Genomic DNA, 16,027 nt, shown 5'->3' on the forward strand with positions numbered 1-16,027 from the left:
CGATCATGCACCCAGACCGTTACCAAAACACATGCGTACCTGAGACGTGCGACGTCATATTTGTCTTGTCGTATGACAAATATCGAGCAAGTCCCATTAGCTATGCACTAGAAGGACTCGATATTTGGAAATGTTATGGTAAAGATGTCACTCACAACTCTTCCACTATTGTATATGATGAGGAAAATATCCTCCGTGTGGATTACTCCGCTGGGTCGTGGGAAGGATGCGCGCACCCATTAAAAGCTACCTGAATGCTTGCGTTCGCGCGCCATCCCTCCTCACTTATGAATATTCTTTTGTTTTCAGGACAGCTGTTCAGCTGTTTTGTGCGAAAACGGAGGCAGTAGAGAATATGAATTATTCTGATACCAGGGCGGATTCATGATGGAATTAAAATCGGCAGTGTGTGATTAAACACTACACTGATGTTACTTTCACTCAAGTTACGATCGCTTTGGAAGGTCGATTAAAATCTAGCAATAGACTGGATAGTATAAACGGGGTATACTCAAGTTTAACGTATATTGGGGGGGGGGGGGATGTGCTTGAATTTCCCATAAAGATTAATCGTACGTGTGCAAACTAAGAAATCCAGTATTTCCCAGTATACTAGATACATTTTTATTGCCTAGAAGCTTACTGATTGAACAAATGCAGATTAAAATGTAGACTTGTGCCATTCAAGAAAGGTTCCCTTGAGGTATCGATTGAATCATATATAATCTTAGTTTTGCTTGATCAGGAAAAAAACGCTCATTACATAAAGGCGGTTCTAATAAACTAGTCAATATTATCATGATTTCCGTTCCAATGGCGATATTATGAACAAGCCACACATTTGTCACATATGAACTTTACTTATCATGTAATATATTCTAGTTTAAATATACATTTTTTTTTTACTTTTAAATATTTTCTCAATAAATAATAATTAAAAACCCGACTATTGAGTCGATCTTTTAAGTATCTTTCAGTGGTAGCCAACTGGTCGCCTCTAAGAAACAAAACTTCAAATCGATAGACAGGCAGTTGCATTTACTGTACACAGTTAACAAACGAAAGCAGTGTATTAGTTGCTGGTTGCCATACCGTAAGGGGCGCTTCACGCTGACCACGCTGAGTATAATGTCTGTAATCACGTTTCGCTGTCACTCATATGTATGTACAGATTCATAATGTAGTTTCGAAAATCGCCACCAATCGCCCTCAACGACACCCACTTTTCATACACTTCCAAATATAGCTTCTATGGGAACTTTACCGATGGTTTTGCGGAAGAATAACTCTTCAATGATTTCGGATTTATATGTCCTAAGAGATGCCAACGTCAACAAAAGTTTTCCAAATCTCGCGGGATTCTGTGGAGTTTTGCTGTTCACGTACTGTGCGAGGATCAGCTGTGCTTGGTCCTGGAGAAACTCGACCTGCTGCGTGTTGCCTAGTCCTTCCTTGAAGTCTGTAAACACATTAAAAGAAAAATTGCTTAGATCAGAACCATGTCACGTCATTGCTCAACAAACTCGCAATGATCCAATGACAATTCACATCTGACTGCCACCTATACTGATTTTGTCGGTACAAGCAATCATCACAATATGGGAAACTAAATTGAATCGTTATCGTTATTTGTTCTGCCCGCAGTACCGTCTATTTCGTGAAACAATTGGTAACAGTTTAATGTGATGGCGCCGGTTTGTTATTAAGCCAACGAGTTTTAATTAACGCGGGGCGCCCTCACCTGCGCATGCGTCAGATGGCCATAGCGTCTCATTGTTTACAAAGAAGCGTCTACCCACGAGCCTTTGCGTTTTTAGCGTATGTTGTTATCGTCGCTTGGGACTCAATTCCCGCGCGTGCGCAGGTGACAACTCCGCCGCTTTAAACGTATGCATGCGATATAAATGTGTTTCCCAAATGCATTACCCCCGTCACGTACTATAGATCCTATAATCGCTGCGCAACTTACGCGTGAAAGTGGCTTTCTAGCAAATCTGACGATGGGAGTATGTACAATTTGTCACTAACTAAAGTGCTATGCAATGTTTGTTCGTGGCTTTGAGTAGGCAATGACGTGGCCCGGACGTTAACTACCTCAAAATCATTAAAATATCCATGCATTCTTACCTGTTCGGAAGAGTATCAACGCCTCGAGTAGAGCGAACTCGTTCGAATCAAGTGTCAGTACTTTGCATTTCTTTATAGTTTCCTGCAATGACGTCAGAGTTGCTCCCTTTTCGATTTCACATTTCTCCGCACCCTGCGAAGTAACACAAATATTTACAATTTACTAATTTCACAATTTAGGTTTTACCTGCCCTTATATGAACATATCAAACCCTTTTTTTCCAAATTTGATTATGTGTTACCCCGGTACTCTATGTCTCAATACATAGACCATATAATATATTGGGTAAAGATACTAGAGTAAACAAAGGAAAAATACATGCCATGTCTTTACTGTGTTTTTTTTTTGAAAATAGAGAATGCCTGAATGAAGTGGACTTTTACGCGAAAGCACAAATGTCGTTCGCGTTCACCCCGGTTTGTCGTAATCTTATCTAACTCAGAAAATGTTGTTGTTGTTTTTAAATAAAGAAACACGCACTTTAAAAACAAATAATAAGGAATCACACACACACACACGCTCACTTGTTGATATTCTGAATTTTGGGATTGGATTTTAGAAACAGGTTAAACACGGAATAATGATTTTCCTATGCCACTGTGTTATATGAATCTTGCAAACAATAGTGTAGTACCACGTGACATAGCGATGTTATCAACTTTAAATAATATCACAATTAACAGTAACTATTATATACTAATATAAAATTAAATATTGACAACCTATTTCGCGAGTATGAATGAGTAGGCTGCTATATTGGGAAAAGTCACTCAGAATCTCAGCATCATAGAGAAAACGCATATCGTGCTCGGTCTATGTCACGTGGTCAGCAACAAGTTGTCATGGTACAACACAAACAACGCGAGATCTCGCATGTTACTCACAATGTGGAGCTGCACACACACTCCAAATGTTTGACTCTATGCAATACCGTCGTATTATTGGGAAATCTCCATAGCAGGACTTAGAAAATGACCGCAACGATGGCACTATATAATTTTGAACCAAAAGACTATAAGACAACAAATCGTACTCACTTTCAAACTGTCAAATCCCGATCCTGCAGCCGTATCGGCGCTTCCTTGGAACTGAACAATGAGGGTTGCCAAATCAACGGGCCAGTAGGCAGCATGAAGCAGGAACAACTCGCCCCAGCAGTCTTCCAGTAGTAAAATCTGGTCGCTGAATGACAGTGTTTGAAAAGTCTGTACGCTTCTCGCCCGCTTTATGGAAGTAAATAAAATCTGTGCTGCTATTTCGTGTAACATCTCCTGGTAACCCTGTCGCGTGAGGGCGATCGGCCGCACAAGAACAGGTGGGGGACCAACACGCAGATGTGTATCCAATGGTGACGTAGACGATCCTGAGAATGGGAAGTATAATGTTTTAATATACCATTACAATACAGGGTAGATGCAATGTTTACGTTTGCTTTTGCTGGCGATTAGTATACTGTTTTGTGATGCGTCCAGATATTACCTCAAACATTGGTGCTGTTCTTTTCTGTTTCGTAGCAACAAATATGACATACAAAACGTGTCGACAGAAAAAGCAAAATAGAAGACGGTCATATATTTTATCCTAGCCGTTCTAAGATAAAGCCAAATCTAAACCTAGATCTGTCGTACTAAAACATATTTATTTTGTTGCACACTGTATATTTCCAGTATTCGCTCGTTGCAAACTGAAAACACACCAATGTATGCGGCATGTACCAAAGCCACTGTAACCAGCACACATGCGTATTAGATAATTCCATTGTTACATGGACAAGCACTTTTAATAACACTATTTGTAGATATGTCGGGTGGTGGGTTATACGATTCTATACCCAAGTTCCAAGCATCATGCCCACCAACATGCCAAATACATTATGTAAGACCACATACCTCTCACTCTAAGGTATATTACATGTACTATAGTAGCCTGTAGTATATAGAGTTCATGTGCACAGACAGAGAGTAGAAACGGGTAAAAGCTTGCATATTATTTAAAGCTGTAAGGGCCGAGTGTGGTCAGTTCATCGTGACTATCAAGGTGCTGTTTTACGAGCACCGGGAGAACACGTGACCTCTCCTCCTACGATCGTCAGATGGGAAAGCGTCAATACGGTCATTGCCATTATGTCATCATAATTAATTGGTCTATCTACTTGAAGTAACTAGAATAAATACTAACACGGTTTCCGATTTCACTTTGTTTATCCGTTCGATCACTTAGTGTCAGTTTAGTTAACTCGACCCCGGCGACGCTCAGGCAGCATCAAGCACCCCTACGTTAAGTGGTGTTCGCGTGCGGCATCTGCCGTTGCACGTTGTTCCTGGGGAATGTTTGATTTTTTTTTTGACAATATAAAAACGTACATCACAGTCAGTTTGTCTCAACCATTATTGGCATTCTGGGTGCACAACTTATGCAATGGAAGTTGTATTGTTAACCGTCAGTGTCGAATAAAAAAATGTCATGCCAGTCTCGCTACATGGATTTGTCGATCACGTTCCATGTATTGGTTCACTGGGCAGCTAGAAACTCTGAGCAAATTCTGTTCACGTCTTGTAACAATGAGCAAGAACGTTTTTTTTATAATGATGTTGCCCAAATTTTTGCTTTGCTTAGTCTATTAAAAAAAATTCCAATTATTTTTTTGTGTAGAAATTAAATTTGTTTTGCCAAAATTCACCCAAAACTATTCCGCCCAAAGTTCCTAATGGTCAACCCAATGACGTGAAATATATCATAACCACATAGAAGTAGCTTACATTATTCAGAATTGTGTTCAGCATACGATTATTCTATAGCGTACCTTTTGTGACAATACGGGGTGCTATATGTTGTCCCAGGGCCAGCGTTGAAGGGTTCGGTAGATTGGCAGCAAGGACCGCTGGACCATGAATCGGGTATGGCTGACATCGGGCTGGTCGGAAACTCTCGAACGCACTCCTGAAATCCGAGGACTCCTTTTCCAGTTTCATTTTCATTGTCCGAATGCTCGTTGTCTTCCACGGCTGGAATGGGCTGTGTTGAGGCTTTGGGCTTGTAGATTCTTCTGTTGAATCGGGCGACCGGGATTTTGGCGAATAGCTATGTATCTTTCCATCGCAGCCAGGGTGTTCGGCTCCGTTGACGTTACTACTCGTTGAATCTGGTTTCGTCTTGTTTTTGTCCATACTTGAAGTAGGATCTTTGTTTTTTCTTGGACCACGTTCTTCTTGGACCGCTGGAAATGAGTGTACATGTTGAAAATAAGGACGGAGCGTTTTGGGGCATAAGTTGAGACGGTTTCAGAATTGTTTGTATTTTCAGGCCCATCTTCAGTTTCCCATCATTCTTTCAAAGAGATTTCGCAGAGATTAAGATTTCACTGGTAGGGCTGCACTTATGAAATTCAATTCAAGTTTGTTTAAAATGATTCTAATATTATTGACACAGTCATTGATGCGTGACTAGAATTAATCCAATTTTAGCAAATATAGTAAGTGTTATACGCATTCTAAATCGGTGGTTTGACAGATCTATCCAAGAATTTGTACCGGGGCTGGTACGTGATTTCCGTATCGATATGGTTTGCAGCATTCATTGAGTACTATAAACATCGGCAGTTATACGCGTGGTTATAACGGGTTCTACATATGACGGGTTTCACTGCACTTTGATTCGTTAAATACCGCGATTTGTGATTATCGATTACCTTTATGAAGCAGCTAAATATCAATTATTCACGAAATTATCTGTAATTCAATTAACATGTTAATAAGCGTTAATTTATCGTCGGACAGCCGTAACGCATACGTACATACGTTTTATAGTACGCCATCACTAGAATCCACTCCATCCTGAAACAGTTACGGTATTTCCATTGGCAACCGCCACGATAAGCGCTGTTTATTTCAATCCCTTGTTTAATCTTTGAAACAACAACAGTCATTATTTTTTTTTTCTAAATTCAAGAGTCAAATCGATCCTGACAAATTATATGAACACCGACCACTTGTATTTTCATTAACTCCCCGATACAATCTGTCTGTCCGGCGCATCTCAGTATGCACGGCGGATTCGTATTTCAGGTATCCTGCTTCGGTTTGCATTGCCGACGGGAGAATAGCACCCATGTTGACGATAGTGATACGCTAAGTGACAAGCAGTTAAGTGCACAGTCGCCCTCGCCATCGATTTATTTGCCATTTTCCCATTAAAATCGGAGCAGGTGTTTTGTGGCGCGTCAATCGGAGAAATGTGACTTGGAGCTATACAATGTACAGACGTATCTTCGTCGCACTATTTTTGTGTCTTCTTTATTTTTTAAAATAACCGGTATACCGCATGATTTTTAAATGAATATTTGAGTTTGTGGGACGTAGAGACAAGACTACATAGTTTTTTATATCAGGACCACTACAGAATGAGTGGCATACCCGATATTTCGTCCCTTTGCTTCCATTTATCCAATGAAACCACGGAATCAGGAGATATTCCAATACAGAAAACAGAGACTGTCAACGACTATATTCATCGTTGAACCCTTTTTCTTGTAATGTCTGATTCAAACTGAAAACCCTGATTTTTTGATAAGATTTGCGCATTTTTTGTAGCCCTTTTGATATGTTCTACAATTCGTGTAAATTGTATTCTTGTCAAAAACTGTCGTTTTACTTCATTTGAACTAAATCACATTACCACCCATTCTGCGAAGTATCCCGCATGTATATTAGAAAATTGTACGTCGGTATGCGATCCTAGCTAAGTCGATGGCAACCCTACGATGTATAGTATCCCATCTACTGTATGCCGGTACACGACCCAAACTAAGGAGTTGACGACCCTACGACGTATGCCATTGACTATACGTCGGTACGCGATCCTAGTCGATGGCAGCCCTATGATATATCCCAGCGGCAGCGGCACAACATTTTACATGAGAGGGGCGAGATCTGCTCACCAACCTCGCGCCGAAGGCGTAACCATACTAGGGGACCTTGGGCATGCTTCTCCGTGGCAATTTTGAAATCTAGACCCTCTGAAACGCTGTTTCCTGGATTTTGAGCCGCAAATTGTTCTGACACAAAGGGTTTCAGCTTGATTTTGGAGGGGCAACGCCCTCTAACATTTGTTTCGAGGGGGCGAGCGCCCCTCTGCCCCCCCGGTGCCGCCATTCCAATATATATAGGTCGGTGCACCATGCTACGATGTATATATCCCAACCATTGGACAAAACCATAAAATAGTCATGATTAATATTTTATCAAACAACGCGACTTTGATTGGAAACGCGACTCTGGTTAGATCAAGACACGAATGCCTACGTAACACTACGATCGAGAACCGACCCGCTACATCGAGAAATATGTGCCGTTTTTGAGTCGAAATTGTAATCAGCAATTATACTTTTCTTACTACTGGAGTTTGAGAAAGTTAACATTCAATCTCTTTGCGAATCATGTCTTAATCAATCTAACTATGAATTGTTTTTATTTAACTACCGTAACTACTACTATCATTCGTGTCCGTGATGCGTGAATTTTAAAGAATGAATGTGGAAAGTAAAATCAAGTTGCACTATGCATACTCGGGTATAAAGAGAGAAATAGTACAAATTCTTGTATCAGATGATATGAATGCACGATCAACTGGAACACACAATACAAGAAAATCTATATTACTTGCTAAGCAAATCAGTGATTTCGTTTTTTTCACCATGAAAGCAGCTCCTAATATGTCGTGTATGTTACTCTGAGCTATACTTATGTTTAGTTGTAACTAACTCGGAGTGTTTCACATTTGTATTTTGACCATCCAAGGTGGTTATGAGTATGAGGTAGCCTTGAAATGCAATATTTTGCAAGCACGTTTTTTTTAACGAAATACTAGTATTGCTGAAGATATTCTTCATAGGGAAGCATTTATTTATTGTTAGATGTTCAACTTACTAAAATATTCATCGTTGACGAGTAAATAAAATACATCTTAACGAATGATAATTGTGGAATTAACAAATGCACAGATATGTAATACCCCACGGCGGAATACACCATACGCATAACATACGTGTTTTTTTTTTATTATTTATTATGAGAATGCTAACAACACTGTACTTACCACTTCGGTTCATGCTTACAGCGAAACATTTATTGAGGCGGCAATACGGGCACCAGTTTCTCCTCGCTTTGTCTATAGTGCAGTTGCCTTTACCGATACACGTGTACACCATATTGCGACGTATGCTTCGCTTGAAGAAACAACTGCAGCCGTCGCAGCAGTATACGCCGTAGTGTTTGCCGTAGCTCTTGTCTCCACACACTTGACAGGGTACCGGATTTGGAAGAGTTCGACCTTTGACGAGAAAAGCAAACGAAAAGAGTGCATGTGAATAAAAGTGTTTTCTGTATCGAGTTACACGCGTATTAAAGTCACATGACTGAGGAATTAACTCAAACAACAGTATTTGTAAGTTTAAAAAAACAGAAGAAAACAGCGTAAATTTCAACCGCATTTTAAAAAAAAATCTCCACGAAATCCTTACAGTAAGGGGTTGTCTTGTGAGTTGAACAAAATACCACTATGCTTCAAAATATATAATTGTCGTCATTTTATAATTACTGTGCCCGGTATTTCTCGGCGGCGGCCGCGGTGACGGATGGTTTGCATTGCGCATATGACAGTCCGAGTAGGACTTTCCCTACGCTATTCCGCACAGCAACTTAAAAATAAGTTTGCATGTCTGCTTTTTCATGGGGACCAAGACGCTTTACAAACTACTTTCTGCTAGGATACCGGCACTTTATATTATGCTGCATCTCTGTTCCGAGGCATATGTGTATTAACACGGAATAATTGTGTGGAAGGCTGTTTTTTATTCTAAATATAAGAACTATATACATGTCCAGTGATGAGCATAGTTCAATTTTTTACACGTACAGCGATCGAGAAACAATACGGTGAATGTGTGTTTCGGTCCCGGCTTTTTTTAACGGCAGTCGTTTCATTTCGTCTGGTTTCAGAAAAAGCAATTATCAAAAACAAAAAACGACTTTAATAGTTTGTTATCAATTAACATTGCTAATTACTAATAAAAATGACGTGTGTGTGTGAGTATTGGTCTGAGAAAAGTATGTGAATACGGATTATATGGAAGGTAATTATAAGTCCCCGTAAAATATTTTGCTTCTTTGTTGTTTTATTTGTTGAAATTTCAGAAATGCATATATACAGAAGTATCACGTATATGAAAAGAACACAGGTTTCCGCCGCCGCCTGATGTAAAAAAATCGTCGAAACCAGTACCCATGTTTCGGGACCGGTTTGTTAAACCACAGGTTGAACCCGCTTCTTAGAGATTTCTCGTAGAAACGTTGGTTGCCCATATGGGCGGCACATGGATGCCTCTAAACCATTTCTACTTATTGAAGTTAAATGAACATAGAGTTGAAAATTCTGTGTATACGGAGACTTTGAGTGTGTATACTTTCCAAACTGAAGCCAGTTTCTTACAAAGTCGAACAAAACCGGTCTTTCAGTGTCGACTACAAAGTGTGATCCACGCTTCGCTGAGAACCGACAACTGGAGGAGAGGCTGAAAAGATACCTGAGCCGCTACTCTTTGTTCACAGCACGCGACTGCCTGTCAGCACTTGGAGACACGAGCGTGAATGTCACGGAAAACGTCAGCCAGGAGGCCTTCTGAAGCTTCCGAAACAGGTGATCATGAAATTTATTGTGTATCTGACAATTTTGCAGACAAAGAATTCGGGCAATTTATCGGTGATTTCGACACAGTAATTACACTAAATGCTTTTCTAGTGTTTGCGAAAACCTCGTGCGCCAACATAACTCTACAAAAGTTCTGTATAGCACTTCATACCCGAGAACAAATATTGTCTTTGGTGCTTTTTGATCAATTCAAGACTGGGCTTCCCCAAGGTTGCCAATGTTGTCCCTGCTTTCAAGATTTGAAATCGGACACAGTGTTGAGTGTGACTTGGATATAAAACTATTCAAATTAAACGAATCTTGCTTTTTCCAAAGAGACCGATTGTTTTGGGGACATAGAATAAAAGTGCTTTTACGCGAAGTATTTACTTTCACCTTACCCCTAATTACAATAGATTGACTGCCGGCTATATTCGGCTATACACAGTCATTCTATAGGGACTACGATGCACTGGACAATTCCTATAATCCGACTTCTACATGTAAGGTTTCCCTGGAACTAAATTCCCGATTTGTTTTGCGTTTCTACAGGCAGACCAAATCTTAAATGGAATTTGTTTCATCCCAATCGAAGTCAACCAACACATCATATATTACTACATTCAACATGGAGCTACATGGTTAAAAAATTGTAAGAAGTTTTTTTTTTTTGTGTTCACAATAATCTTATTAGTTACTTTCGCACACAACTCTTTAGCAAGGGCTGAAATCTTAGTCAGAAAGAAATTCGTTTAATTCAACATCTTGCCTTTTTCTCTCAAACGGGTGAATATTCACTGTTAACAGTTATAGGTTCGGATTGTTACATAACCCCACCAAATATAAATGCTAAATGTATACGATATGGTGGTATAATTTTGGACAATAAGTGATTTTGTTTTCAGTGCGTGTTTATGTTTGAGTCAGTCAAAACACTTCCGAGATCAGAAAGTTGTGACTTCGAGTCGTCATAAATAAAAAAAAAGTTCAATCAGCGCCGTGCCTCTCATTGTTCGAGGATGATGGTACCCCATAAAATAGCATGTACTCTCTTAGGTCGTGACGGTTGACACACCACTAAATGTTGTTTATTTGATTGGTTTGGACAAGTCTAAGAAAGGCGACGCTGACAGATATTTGGCGCTAAATCGACTGGATCCTCGCTCCGAGAATTGGAATATTCGGATCTACTCATTTCAACAATGTTAACAATATTAAGTCAAGATTGGGTGCATTCAAATATTAGCTAAATTGCCTTTGTTGTTTTCAATAATTTAATGTGCTGTATTGCTAAGAACAAGATATTAAACGTGTAAGAAAATTATAAAAAATGAATTATAAAAAAAATATTTTAATATTATACATACCCATGTTTCCATAGAATTTGGCCAGACTCTTGTGAAAACCTCGGTGAAGTAACAACGAAAAACAGCGGCGGTGTTCAATTGTCTCACTTCCTGTGACTTCGTGTTGACATACGATACGGAACTGACTCGACTGACGGCAGCTTAGGAAGTCTGGGCGACTCCGTTATCATGAGCTCCCGATTCTAGCTGAACAAACTTTTCGACACCGAAGAGTTGCTTATTCGTAATTTGAACCACTAACATAATTTTTCATAGATGACATTAATATTGTTGTAACATCGCAGCGCGACGCTGTTACATTTTTCCGGCAAACTCCCCCGGCCAACTCATACGCCGGCCAATAAGAGGACACTTCCGGTACGGAAATGCTAATGTTTCCACCCCTCGCGATCCCGCGACTGTGTTTGCACGCATGACGATCATCGAACTCTTTTGCATATGATGCTAATTATGCGAATCGTCGACACGTGATATTTAGGTGAACAATAATGACACGGTTGGCTTCGTGATAATATACAAGCATTTGTTCTAAGCGATAATCGGTTTGTCTGATTTTTTTATGATTTGGGAACTTATTGGCACCTTTCTGCATACTACACTGCGGAAGGTACGCGCCATCAAACCGTTTCGCTCACTTACTTGAATCTCAGATTCAAGTTTCAGATATTTCTATGGCCTTAGTAAAGTTTCATCTATCCAATCGTCAGTATACGCTCCTAGTACTATGACGGCGTACGCTTGCCGATTGCGTATATACCATAAGTCTACAGTATCCTCAAAAATCACAAGAAGTGACGTCATTGCTCGAGGGTTAGACTTAATTCGGCCAACACTCCGTCGTTTGGAGATTCTGATTAGTAACCGCACGCTTTTGTCCCCCATCGCCACCACAGTGACTTTGGAAACCCTGCTTTTGTGCAGCGCTCAATGCTCTACTAACACTGCTTACACGTGCCACGGGCACCATTGTGCACGTGAAAAGAGTTACCCCTTATGTCAACAAAGAAAAAAGCACCATTTCGGAGATGGAAAGAGGACAAGATAAGATAAGGGTGCGAGCGAAAATCGGTGTAATATCGCAAATGCACTGGTGGTAACCACAAGCTGTATTTTCCGATTTGAGGGGAAGACTTCTTTTTGTCACGATCGATAATTGCACAACACCCGAACCTGTCTCACGCTTATACATTTAGTTAAAAAGAGAATTGAAGGGGGCGTTAACCCGTATTGTTGGACGATTTTCCGCGCCATTAAGTCACTAAACGAACGATATCAGATAAGTGGCGACAAACGCACCAGCGCTAAAGTTCTGCACTATTGATTTAAAGCGCCACATTCGTCCCAACGCGTCATGTGAGTCCCATGCGACGTACTAGTCCCATGCAACGCGTATACAATACGCAATACGATAGCGCGTTGCGTGACGACTGTGGCGCGTTATATAATTAATAAAAATAATCATGACTTTTCAGCAGGGTGAACATGTGTTTCAAAGACGTATAAATGGTGCTCTTCGTTTGGTTCAGCAGATTTTCAGATCCAATGCGGCGTGTCGGTCGTCCCCGAGTCAATATTTGAGAACTACAATCCATGGACTATTTTTAGGTAATTGAAGACATAACACTAGATCGAGTCAAAAGTTGTCAAGTATAGCTATATATGATAATATTCGGCCTTAAACAGATTTAGTCTAACAACCATTTCATACTGTACTCTTTTGATAAAAATATTTTAATAATAAAAAAAATGAATAATTTTTATATTTTAATAATGCCGAAGTCGATTGACTGAACGCCACCGACTGAGTCAGTGCTCACATCGAACGCTGTTACTCGCAAATACTCCTTATGCGTTATAACTGGCTCGGCTACCTCAAATATAATTATTGCAGTTACGGCCGATTCTGATCCAGACTTGATTAATTAATATTATATTTATGCGGGAAGCAGGCTGTCCGAGTACACTATACTATCAAGTCAAATCATATCATTATGTAACTCCTTAAGCTAGTTCGTGAAGTCAATAATATTGGTACCCAACAGTCAGAGCAGAGACAAACATACTGAATTCTTTTAGCTGCACGTGTATTTTTGCTATTTCTGTTAAGACGACCGCTACGTTTGCTCACATGGGCAAATACAAGTTGAATCAACATCAACCGGGCCACCTTTAACTTGTAAATTTTAAGGAGTCGCGAAAACGCAACTGTTCTGTTGACTCGTTATTAATCATCGGTAATTATCAAGCACGATCAAGAATCATCCATCGGCCAATTACTATTACAATAACGTATTATATAGATCCTGTGAACGGTGGGCGATCCATGATGACTGGGTGTGTAAAACTGTGGTTTCCGCGTTCTCTTTTTTGATTATTATTATTCAAGACATGGCTACTGCTCGCCACACTAAGTGTTAATATTTGCCGTAAGATCAATATAAATTGGCTGCTGGAAAAGAAAGAATGAGTGACGACTTTGTATTGATCAGCATCTGTGCAAATATCCTCTATCCGGTGCTTACTCCTGAGTTATGCAAAACATTTAGCCCGCAACTTCAAACGCTTCGCTAATTTGAAATTTCTGCTGCTGGTTTGCGACCCCTCGAAAAAACACGTAACACAAATAAGCAGGTAATCGGTCACCTTCGTTTGATCTATCCACGATACAAATTGATACGTTACGCAATTCTAAAATGACGTTGAATGTAATTGCGATCGCATGTGAGTTTTGTTTAGTTTTTGTTTTGTTTTACTCGAAATAATGACAATTGCAACAAATAAAATACATTATCTCCACGTTTCTGATTTTTATTGGGGGAATTTTTAAATCTTTAGCAATAAATTAAATTAAATACAATAAATCGAAGTTGGCTGCAACACAGAGAATGTGTGTATCGCTTTTCTACGCAATAATTCTAAGATCGATCGCACGAATGTATGAAGAAGGGATGTGCAACCAGGGTACTCTCCGAAAACGTTTTATTGTAACCAGTGTCAAAACAGAGATAGATTGCCTTTTTTTAGAAAAAAATTCTCCGATGGTTTATATTCTCCAAACTCCGGCAGCTTTTTGTTACTAATTGACGGGTGACACGCTAGGTCAGTACGTAAAATGTTAGGGCGAATGGCAATTTGTATATCCTCCTTTCGTGAAATTGCCTGTCCTCGTATGGTAATGGAAAGCTGAACAAACTCGCTCTGTGAGTATGAAAACAGATATATGGCCGCTGGCAAACGCCGTGCGCCATTTAGCCCACTTAAAAATGAATATTGTAGCACTTTAGTCATTTTCATTTCAATTCAGGTTTTGTGTTTATTGATGTCTACGGTTCAGAAACGAGGTGGCCTAGAGAATGAATTGAAAACAACGTAAATAGCCTTCTGAAAATCACAACGTTAGATTTTCCCCTAGCAGTACCAGTACTTGGAATAAATTGAGCTTTGTTTGAAATACCGCGAGATTTGCCTGATCACACGAGCGAGACGATTAAGCGAAATGACATACATGCCAGTGTTAACCGTTGATGGTGATGATGATGGTGACCAAGAAGAAGACGGTGGCGATGTCGATGATGTTGATGATGACTGTGACGACGACGATGAGGACGAAGACGATGATCCACAATTTCTGAAATTAAATTATTTGATTATACAGTGAATTTTCGATGTTAAATTCCCGCTTAAAATACACCCGACTCTGACTTATCACTTTAAGCCACCGTGACGCGTATGTCAATTTCAGTTGATTAAATAAAACTTCCCATTTGTAATCTTTCACCAAATGACCTTTGACACTGAACAAACTGATTTCCCATATATATATATATATTGAATTCGCATGTTCCCACTCACAATTATTAATATGTAATGTCTAAATTTACTTATTTACTGATCTACTTTGTTTGTATTAATCAAAGGTGAAAAATGTGTAATAAACACTAGTTTTAACCTATTTTAAAACTCGGGTTCACGGAAATTGCATCTTAGTCACGATATGTAATTTGTTAACTGCACAATCTGCAAAGTAAAAACTCTTGCGATTCGAAATTTGTTGGAGCATTACGCAAATGCAAAACACGTGCTGTATGTGGTTTGAAAACAGACCGTGACACGGTTTTTGAAAATATATTTTATTTGTTCAGTACCTTGCTTCCTCAGGCTATGTGGAGCGTTTCATGGGCTCTGAGGCTGAGGTAACTTATTCCCTTTTGTTGATTGTCAAGTTCAAAATTAATAGTTCATAATGTCCCAGAACGAATCTCCTGAGAAATGTCTCACTTGCTTACATCTCAACGAATATTATTTATAAATCGGCGATTCACGAAAAGTCCGTGGCAGCTGTTGTGTTTAACGCATTTTCACGCTCGGGATCGCTTTTATCCCGACACATTCATTTGTATTTATTACAATTTTTAAATAGAGGTGCAACAAATAAGCTGATACAATGATTTTCTTACAATGTATGGCTACATTATGTACCTCACACATAGTCTACATGCAAACATTCATTCTAGTATCAAGTTGCAAGGTCTAGGACACAAAACGAGAAAGAAGTACTCTTTGCATGCATTTTGTGTTCACGTCAAGGGTTACTTCCATGGTTGTATATAATATAATGTGTTGCTACTGCCATTGCCATCGCATAGAAAGAATTGATGTCCATTAAGAAACTTCACCGTTCACATTTTACTTGCTCGCAACACTTTTGCGAAATGAATATTTCGCTGATTCTACAAGAGAGTAACTTTGTTAGTCAGCATGATGACATTTGTTTTTACAGTAATGTATTAGATACAATTTAGGTTAGCTTAATGGCCCCTGGTCGCAAGATCTCGGGTACATTGATTTA

At 39.5% G+C, this 16,027-nt stretch overlaps 1 protein-coding gene across 1 annotated transcript; it reads right to left on the minus strand.

Annotated features, from left to right (window-relative positions):
- Positions 1 to 1,226: 1,226 nt before the first annotated feature.
- On the minus strand, positions 1,227 to 11,405 carry LOC100377802 (nuclear receptor subfamily 2 group F member 1-B-like). Its single transcript, XM_085496511.1, has 6 exons — positions 11,179 to 11,405; positions 8,222 to 8,455; positions 4,932 to 5,345; positions 3,166 to 3,491; positions 2,128 to 2,260; positions 1,227 to 1,459 (listed from the first exon to the last, which is right to left on the minus strand). The coding sequence occupies exons 1-6, from the start codon at positions 11,180 to 11,182 to the stop codon at positions 1,227 to 1,229; spliced, it is 1,344 nt and encodes a 447-aa protein (XP_085352637.1). The 5' UTR covers positions 11,183 to 11,405.
- Between the last annotated feature and the right edge of the window lie 4,622 nt (positions 11,406 to 16,027).

The sequence above is a fragment of the Saccoglossus kowalevskii genome, chromosome 1, assembly GCF_978046115.1.
Source record: "Saccoglossus kowalevskii chromosome 1, keSacKowa6.1, whole genome shotgun sequence".
Classification (NCBI taxonomy): domain Eukaryota; kingdom Metazoa; phylum Hemichordata; class Enteropneusta; family Harrimaniidae; genus Saccoglossus; species Saccoglossus kowalevskii.